We start from the raw sequence: 9,504 nt of genomic DNA, 5'->3' as shown, positions 1-9,504 counted from the left end.
TAAGGAAGGACAGTGCACTTAAATGCAAAACAAAATCGCAGGCAAGTTGGAGAGCTCACCCCTCTTATGTTTCCGACATGAATCAAAAGGCCTGTTTCGGGGGATCATTAAAGGCGCTTAGTCAATGCTAAGGCTCAGCAGTTCGCGTGACTATTGCTTCTCACTGGGGAGGAGTCCTAAGCAAGAGGACTGGGGCTTCCTCACCCCAGGCCAGGTGGGAGCCCCATCAAAGGTGGCACCTGACATCACAGTCTAAGTGTCTGTGGATGCAGAGACAGGCTGCTAGTTTATTTTAAAAGAAATCAGAACTTCTACTTATAATATTAAGTGACAACAGACTTGCCTCCTTTTTACTGAGCAGAAAGGGTGAAAAACCAGCCAGGCATGGTGGCTCACACCTGTGATCCCAGCACTTTGGGAGGCGGGTGGATTACAGTCCCATTTATAGACAAAGCAAGGGAAAAAGCAAGCCCAGGAGAGGTGGTATTTTGAAAAGCTGGCTCTGAGAATGATTTTAAAGGGCCAAAGCGGGCTGGTGCGAGTGCAGTGGTGTTTATAACTAATAGATCACAACCAGTGGCAGATTTCTTTGTTCCTTCTCTACTCCCGTTGCTTCACTTGACTAGCCGCCCCCACCCCCCGCCAAAAAAAAAGACAAAAGCAATAATAACCTGATGGCAGTAGCTACGTTAAAGAAAGAGTATGACTCATTGAGAATGGTGGTTCTTGCAAAACACCTCAAATTTTACTCATGGTACAAAAGTATTTAATAAGTGACACACCAGTACAGAAAAACAGAGCTTATGTAAAGCTTATAGCTTGTCCTTTAAAACCAGAATGGCCAAGTGAAAAGTCAGTACAGATTATTTTTACTATTAAAAACATCAAAGGGACACACTGGGAATTGAACTACTATGCTTTTTCTTCATTCTAGAGATGACATATATGTCTTCTGATAAGTAATCTACCACACATTGCACTAAACCAAAGCATACAAACAGCCAGTAAAGCTGTGCCCTAGCTGCCACTCATGCTGGGCTGGACAGTGGAACACTATCTTAGTAAGAGATATTTTGACAGGAAGAAACTGCAGAGTCCCTACCTAACCCAGAGAACCTTAGAAACTGGTTTATACAGAAAGGATTTTCAGCAAACATACTAACATGCTGTAAGAATGTTTTAGCCTATTTCTAGCACACAGCATACATTCATAGGTGCCCAGTAAAATAGGAATGAATGCCAATGTAGAAAGCGTTTTTGCCTTCACAGTACTAACACCTAAAAAGCACACAGCATATAATACTTTGATCTTTAAGTGGATAATCATGGAAGTTCCAAGATCACATCCACTAGGTTAGCCTGAGTATTCATCTATAAAAATACTTTTTTTTCCAAAAATAATGCTTAAAAGAGACATCTAGAAACAGTGGGACTACATCAGGACCAGAAGACAGTGACACAAGGACTGCAAATGTTAAGACTAGGAGTAGCTTTTCACATGGAGCTTTTATGTAGAGGATATCTCTTTCTGTTGATTCCTATAGCCAAGACAAGATGTGATCACAGGAGATTCCGAAATCTCAAGCTGGGCTTGAGTAACACCCTAGATAAACATCAGGAACCCCATTGCGGCTGAAGTACTGAAACTGTGACCCATGTGAAAAAGAGGTGCAAGTGCACAAAGATTCATGCAGAGGCTGCTGGAACAGAGGGTGGTGGCAGTGGGTTACACACCAGCAGGTATGCTGGGGAAGGACCCCCCAGGTGGAGTGCTTGACATGGGCTCGCTCCAGAGGCGTCTGACCCAGAAGCTCCTGAGAGTGGCGTCTACTTGAGGAGGGGAGGAGTACTATGGTTAATGAATACAAGAAGGTGTTTCAGGAGAAATAGGTCCAGGAGGGTTAGGTCTTTTTGGTTTTGACCTATCAATACTTAACATAAATGAGTTACGTAACAGAGTCAGTCTTTCCAAGATGTGTTCTGTCATCATGAGCTGGGCCTATTGGGCTGGTGACATCCAGAATGATCCCATTCATTGGCTGGAGGTAGGACCTAGTGCCGCAGATTGTTCTGGGAAGCTGACACAGAAGATGATTTGCACAACGAAGTCACCACTAAGCCACTGCTTAAGTCCAGTCCTCGGCCTTCTTTCTCCTATATGAGAAAACAACCAAAAGGAAGGACTGAAAAGAGCCCTGGCGTGGAATCTTGCCTCTGATATGGCGAAGGCAGAGCTGAAGGTGGGAACGTGGACCTCCGCAGTACATAGGAAGGGAACACAGGTTATTGGTTATTCTGCATTTCTGCTCAATACTGGCCTGCCCTAGTCTTAATTTTTTTTTATTATTATTTTTAAAGAGGTAGGGTCTTGCTTGGTCACCCAGGCTGGAGCATAGTGGCTTGATCATAGCTAACTGCTGCCTGGAATTCCTGTGCTCAAATGGTCCTCCTGCCTCAGCCTCCTGAGTAGCTAGGACTACAGGTGTGCACCACTACAGCTGGCTAACTTTTTTATTTTTGTAGAGACAGGGTCTTGGTATGTCACTTAGGCTGGTCTTGAACTCCTGGGCTTGAGTGATTCTCCTGCCTTGGCCTCCCAAAGTGCTGGAATTGTAAGTATGAGCCACTGTGTCCAGCCTGGCCCTGGTCATTCTTAAAGTACACTCTTAAAATGTACCTCCCTTCACTGGAAAACATTTTGCTTTCTTTCTTTTTTTTTTTAGATAGGGGCCTTGCTATGTTGCCCAGGCTGAAGTGCAGTGGCTATTCACAGGCATCACTGCTGTGCAACACAGCCCCAAACTCCTAGGCTCAAGTGACTCTCCTGCCTCAGCCTTCCAAGTAGCTGGGACTACAGGCACGCACCACCATACCCAACACCATTTCTTTTTCTTTTCTTTTTTTTTGACACAAGGTCTGACTCTGTCACCCAGGCTGGACTGCAGCGGGGCAATCACAGCTCACGGCAGTCTCAACCTTCTGGGCTCAAGCGGTCCTCCCACCCAGTCCCCCAAGTAGCTGACTGGGACTACAGGTGCACACCAGCACACCAAGCTAATTTTTGTATTTTTCATAGAGATAGAGTTTTGCCATGTTTCCTTGGCTGGTCTCAAACTCCTGAGCTCAAGCCATCTGCCTGCCTCGGCTTCCCAAAGTGCTGGGATTATAGGTGTGAGTTACCATATCCAGTCTCCTATTTTTCTTATAAAGAGCTTGCATTGTAAGAAAAGCAAGGCAGGGCCAGGTGCAGTGGCTCACGCCTGTAATCCCAACACTTTGGGAGGCCGAGGCGGACCATGCTTCAGGAGTTTTGAGACCAGCCTGGCCAACCTGGTGAAACCCTATCTCTATTAAAAATACAAAAATTAGCTGGGCGTGGTGGCAGGTGCCTGTAGTACCAGCTACTCGGGAGGCTGAGGCAGGAGAATTGCTTGAACCTGGGAGGCAGAGGTTCCAGTGAGCCAAGATCGTGCCACTGCACTCCAGCCTGGGTGACAAGAGCAAAACTCTGTCTCAAAGAAAAAAAAGAAAGGCAAGGCAGAATGAGACCTGAGACCTGCTTTTTGGGTTCTGTCCTTCTGATTAGGAATTCTAAGATGGTACCTGGGGCTTCGTTCATGAAAACATGAGAAGGTCCCAGCCACAGTAGAATAGCAGCTCACTCTTCTGATGCCTCATCAGCTGCTGGACTGATACTGGCCAGTTTGAAGGGAGAATGATGGGGGAAGCGTGGGAGGTTTGTGTTCGGTATTTCTACCTGGAACTTTCTAAGTGGTTCAAAGTGGCTAAATAAATAGGCAGTAGTAACTTACTGCTCTGTAGTCCAAAAACATTTCTTTAAAAGCCAGAAAATCTGTGAAAGTGAGCAGCATGTCGAATATGTCACCAGCCACTTCATCCTTATGGTGCCTGCAAATGGAATAGACGGCTGTTTTGTGAATGAATGATGAGGCAGTCCTCAAGATTGCTTTTGTTTTTCCTTCCCTCACCCCAGCCCCACCCCCTGCATTTTTTTTTTTTTTTTTAAGAGATTGGGTCTTGCTGTGTCACCCAGGCAGGAGTACAGGGGTGCAATTATAGCTCACTGTAGCCTTGAACTCCTGGGCTCAAGGGATCCTGCAGTCTCAGCCTCCTGAGTAGCTAGGCCGACAGGTATGCAACACCACACCTAACTAATTTATTTTTTGTAGAGTTGGGGCCTCACTATGTTGCCCAGGCTGGTCTTGAACTCCTGGGCTCAAGTGATCCTCCTCCCTTGGCCTCCCAAAGCACTGAGAATACAAGTGTGAGCCAGTGCCTGGTCTTTTCAAGATTTCATTAAAAGGTTTGAGGGCTTCCTACACAGGACCTAACCACCAAGGGCATGCACAGGAAAACAAACAAAACAAGAGGGTCTTTTGGTCAACCTAGGGAAGGAAGAAAGTGAGAAAACAAAACACAAAAATCAGTCAAGCTCAACTCACTGTAATGTTGTGGTGAAAGCTGCCATGTTGAACCCAGGAATCCGCTGCAGCAGCTGTTCTTCAATATATTTTTCTACCAAAGAAATCTGCAACAGTGGAAAGGATTTTGGTGAGACAACACTTTGGGAAAACAAGACTTCTTTTCAGAAAGCCTGCCCTCCAGCCCTTCCCAAACATTTCCTGAGGTCTGTGTGCCACAACCTACACTGAGTGCCAAGGATACTAAAGAGGACCAAAACACAGCCCCTGTCCTGGAGAAGAACTCAGCCTGGTGTGGAAGAGTAGCATTAGCTGATAATGATCCTGTAGCAGGGTGAATGCTCTGACACAGGTGGAGACAGTGAGTAGCACAGTGCCCACACCCACAACCCAGTGCAGGATGCAATAAATGGAGGCTTTGCCTCCTAGGTAGAGGGCATCTGTGTAAACAGAACATATGGACATGGAGGCAGTCACAGGTTCCTTCTGGGCAGGTTTGTTTATGTCATGCTTCTGTGTTAAGAAAATAAAGTCTTGGAGGCTGAAATGGCTTCTTAGATGACAGAATCCCAGGGGGCTGCAAGAGGCCTCAGGGTAAAGTGTAGAGACCCAAGGGTGACGAGCTGAGGTTCCTGGGTTCCAGTCTTGGTTTTTCTACCAAATAGTTAGTGATCCTGGTCTCAGTTTTCACTTTTACTTAATAGTCATGCATATATGACTGGATTATATAGAAGAAAGAAAGAGTATGTGAAAGCAGAAAGGTTTGTCAAAAGCATGCAAATGCAAAGTATGAAGAACTCATGTACTGTGATTGAAAGCAGGACTATGGTAAGCCAAACTTTATTTATTATATTTATTATATTATTTTTTTAGATAAAGAGGTCTTACTTTGTTGCCCAGGCTGGTCTCAAACTCCTGAGCGCAAGTGATTCTTTCACCTCAGCCTCCCAAATAGCTGGCACTACAGGTGTGCTACCAAGCCCAGGTCAAACTTCTTTTAAATAAGAAGCTGATGAGCTAATCAAATATTTGCCTGAAAGCCTTTTGGAAAGTCGCCCCAAAGGCTGTGCAGAGGAAAATGAACTTAAACCGGATCTAATGAGGATTCCTGGCAGTGTACTGGTGGCATATTTTAAAAAGCAGCAAATTTCAATGTCTTTTGATTCTAAATTTAAATTTTTAAAACTCTGACCTCCTGGTAGGAGACATAGAAATCTACTTACGTATTCATTAAAAATAGGTGTGTAGGTGAGTTTATTCTCTTCTGTGTCTTCAAACTCCAGGTAGTACTTGTCCATGAAATTTCTCTGTAATAACTGGAACTCGTCATCTGAACCACAATGGGGAAAATTTATTCTTTTTAATGGAGATTACCAACCATTATGATTTATAAGTAGGCAGGATCTATGTCAGCAGTACTACTTTCTCAATGGTCAGTCTCCGGAAGGAAAGCTGATGTTTTAAGAGGGTATTAAATGGGACCCTGATGTTGAAATAGACCAATTCTGTTTTCTTTTTCTTTCTTTCTTTTTTTTTTTTGAGCTGGAGTTTCATTCTTGTTGCCCAGGCTGGAGTGCAACTGTGCAATCTTGGTTCGCTGCAACCTCCACTTCCAGGGTTCAAGAGATTCTACTGCCTTAGCCTCCTGAGTAGCTGGGATTACAGGTGTGTGCCACCTCGCTGGGCTAATTTTGTATTTTTAGTAGACACAGGGTTTCATCATGTTGGCCAGGCTGGTCTTGAACTCCTGACCTCAGGTGAGCTGCCTGCCTCAGCCTCCCAAAGTGCTAGGATTACAGGTGTGAGCCACCACACCCAGCCCTGTTTTCTTTTTAAATTGTGGTGAGATATACAATTTTTTTTTTTTTTTTTTTTTTTTATCATTTTAATGTTGAAGCACACAGCTCAGTGGCTTTAAGTATGTTCACATTGTTGTGCAGTGATCATCACCATCCTTCAGTCCATTTTAACCACATCCACACAGGGTGGCTTGGGAACTCCCTCACATTACTTTTCTGGAAAGGAATGGATTGGTTCTCTCTTATTTTGATATAACTTCAGCAGCAATTGTGGAAACATTGTAGTGATTAAAAGTATGGGGCCTGAAAGAGGCTAGCCTGTCTGGGTTCAAATCGCATCTCAGCTACTTACTAATTGTGTGACCTTGGGTAAGTTACTTAATTTCTCTAAACCCCATATAAACTTCTCATTTATCTGGAAAATAAGAATGGTTTATAGTAGTTATCATATACGATTGGAAGTGGAATTTAGATGAGAATTCATGTAAATAGATTAGTTCATAGTGAACACTTAATAAATGATAGGGAAGAGGGAATCTTTTTTTTTTTTTTAACTGAGACAGGGTCTCCCTATGGTGCCTAGGCTGGTCTTGAACTCCTAGACTCAAGCAATCCACCTGCTTTGGCCTCCCAAAGTGTTGGGATTACAGGTGTGAGCCACTGTACCCAGCCTGGAATAAGGAATCTTAACAACTGAAAAGATTATTTCTAAAAATAAAAGGAAAGTTTCAGAAAGGACCTAGACCTTGGGATAAATACTGTAGGCTCACAGAAGGCTCATTTTCCCATAGCATCTAGGGTATAATAGGCAAGATAACTGAATGGATTCTTCAGTATTCCCCAGAAATCCCCAAGTCCACATGGGAAACGAACTTAATGATGAAACATCTATATTCAGGAGTTAAGGGCATGAACCTTTATACCTGAAGGTATAAAACATTGGTCAGTAATTTTCTTTTTTCTTTTTTTTTTTTTTTTTTGAGACGGAGTCTCGCTCTGTCGTCCAGGCTCGAGTGCAGTGGCGCAATCTCTGCTCACTACAAGCTCGCCTCCCGGGTTCATGCCATTCTCCTGCCTCAGCCTCCCCAGCACCTGGGACTACAGGCACCCGCCACCGCACTCGGCTAATTTTTGGTATTTTTAGTAGAGACGGGGTTTCACCGTGGTCTTGATCTCCTGACCTTGTGATCTGCCCGCCTCGGCCTCCCAAAGTGCTGGGATTACAGGTGTAAGCCACCATGCCGGGCCTGGTCAGTAATTTTCATACTAAATGGATTAAGCCATACAGCCACCACCACCAAATAACAGTGTTCTTTTCCTAATTCTCATAAAACTTAAAGTCAACAGAATTTCTCAAATGTAGGTTTTCCCCTCCCACATACTTGTCTTAAACCTCTGGGGACTGTTACTGCTTGTCTGTTACTTAGCAGGTTTCATGCATGCCCAAATACATCCACAAGTAGGAACTCAAAACCTAGGAAAATACAGAACCAGCTGAAGCTTAACACTTTGTTTTCTTTATGGCCATGTGTGCTTGTGGTTATGGTTTTATGTATGTTTTTTCTTTTTTTGAGACGGAGTCTCGCTCTGTCGCCTCCACGCTGGAATGCAGTGGCGCGATCTTGGCTTACTGCAAGCTCCGCCTCCCAGGTTCACGTTCTCCTGCCTCAGCCTCCTGAGCAGCTGGGACTACAGGCGCCCGCCACCACGTCCGGCTAATTTTTTTGTATTTTTAGTAGAGATGGGGTTTCACCGTGTTAGCCAGGATGGTCTTGATCTCCTAACCTCGTGATCCACCTGCCTCGGCCTCCCAAAGTGCTGGGATTACAGGCGTGAGCCACCACACCTGGCCTGGTTTTACGTGTTTTATGGCATGAAAATGTTAAAACTCAAAACTATCTAAAAATGAAATTGCTCTCACCCTACATAAGAGATAGAGTGGATCATTATTTCCTATAGTTTTGCAAAGAACTCCACACTACTGGGGCCCCATTACCTGAGTCAGTCCCTTCCAGGCCTCTGAATCTATGCTTATTAGATGTTTTCAGGAGTACTAGGCCGTTTGTTTCTAAGACAAACTGCAGTAAGCCTTTACTTAAGTATTACATTGTGCTACATTAAAAATTGCAGGCAGCTTGATGTTTTCTCTTTTTAAAATTAACTCTCCAAATTGATTTCAATGTCCTTAAAGAAGAAGCAAGCAAGTCCTTAAAAACAGTATCTTAAAAGCTTACCCATGATAATGTCCTCTAAATATCCAACCACAGCATCAAATTCTGCATCAGAGGTGGAGGAGCTGAAAAACATGCCTGGATTAGGTGCTATTTCAAATAATGCATTAAAAAAGTTTTTAGTATGGACGTTTTCAAACATGCACAAGAGAAAAAAAGAGAAGCAAAACGAACTTCCCATCACCCATCTTCAACAATGTAAGAATGACTGTCTAATCTAGTAAGTCCAAACAGAAGAAAACACACTCGGCACGTTTGTGACATGAACGTTCAATGTCATGACTCCACTTTAATAAAAACTGGTTCTCCAGGCTCTTCGCTATCACCCCATACCTGTCTGCTTGTGAGCATGAACCCGGCACAGGTGAAACACCTGCCAGGGGGGTCATTTGGTCAGGAGTCCGGGAGGCGGGGGCCAGGGAGGCGTGGAAGGGCCTCGGGCGCGGGGCCGGGCCTCGGCAGCTCAACCCCGCCAGGCTTTGCTGACAGCTGAGGGTTGGCGGCTGGGGATTGTGATGGAGGTGTTGATCAACGGTGACACCCGCCTCGCACTCCTGTCCTGCGAGGCCTGAAACCTGCGGCCCTAGTACTCTACAAAACGAAGGCCTGGGGCTGGGACGGCGCCTTGGCGGCCCCCACCCTGCCCCACCCCTAACGACACCTGTTTTATAGGGTCAGGCCCGGGCAAACGCCCGCTCTCCCCGTCCCCAAGTCACCTGCCCCCTGACGGAGCTACTCACAAAGACAGCGCAAAGCTCTCTTCTTCTAAGGCGTCCATCGCCGCCGCCCCGAGTAGGCTCTTATCCCGCCCGCGGCCCAACTCGCATGCAGGTCGCGGTGGCCTGCGGGGTTAAGGCCTCTCAGCCAAGGCCGCGGCCCGCTCACTGCCAGGTCGGGTCAGCGCCTGCGCGCCAGGCCCCGCCTTGGATACCCGCAGCGTCCACTCTTCCGCCCGGCCTCTACGCCCCGCCGGCCCTCTGCGCGCGCAGCCTCCGCCGCAGGTCCAGGCCTAGGCGACTGCCGCCCCGCCTC

At 45.8% G+C, this 9,504-nt stretch overlaps 1 protein-coding gene across 1 annotated transcript; it reads right to left on the bottom strand.

Moving 5' to 3' along the window:
* Positions 1-710: 710 nt before the first annotated feature.
* Positions 711-9,504, bottom strand: ARL2BP (ADP ribosylation factor like GTPase 2 binding protein). The gene is made up of 6 exons (XM_023210018.1): positions 9,213-9,504; positions 8,476-8,537; positions 5,666-5,772; positions 4,464-4,549; positions 3,813-3,909; positions 711-2,154 (listed from the first exon to the last, which is right to left on the bottom strand). The coding sequence occupies exons 1-6, from the start codon at positions 9,248-9,250 to the stop codon at positions 2,053-2,055; spliced, it is 492 nt and encodes a 163-aa protein (XP_023065786.1). The 5' UTR covers positions 9,251-9,504; the 3' UTR covers positions 711-2,052.

The sequence above is a fragment of the Piliocolobus tephrosceles genome, chromosome 17 (assembly GCF_002776525.5).
Source record: "Piliocolobus tephrosceles isolate RC106 chromosome 17, ASM277652v3, whole genome shotgun sequence".
Classification (NCBI taxonomy): domain Eukaryota; kingdom Metazoa; phylum Chordata; class Mammalia; order Primates; family Cercopithecidae; genus Piliocolobus; species Piliocolobus tephrosceles.
Note: the sequence above shows the minus strand (reverse complement) of the source record. Positions and strands in the feature narration are given on the sequence as shown.

Bases quoted from the DNA above. Each gene is read 5' to 3' on its own strand.
- ARL2BP (XM_023210018.1), bottom strand. From the start codon at position 9,250: ATGGACGCCTTAGAAGAAGAGAGCTTTGCGCTGTCTTT. The intron at 4,550-5,665 runs GTAAGTAGATTT...CCACTGTTGCAG, and splicing joins CACCTATTTTTAATGAATAC to ATTTCTTTGGTAGAAAAATA. The intron at 3,910-4,463 runs GTGAGTTGAGCT...TTCCATTTGCAG, and splicing joins GCTTTCACCACAACATTACA to GCACCATAAGGATGAAGTGG.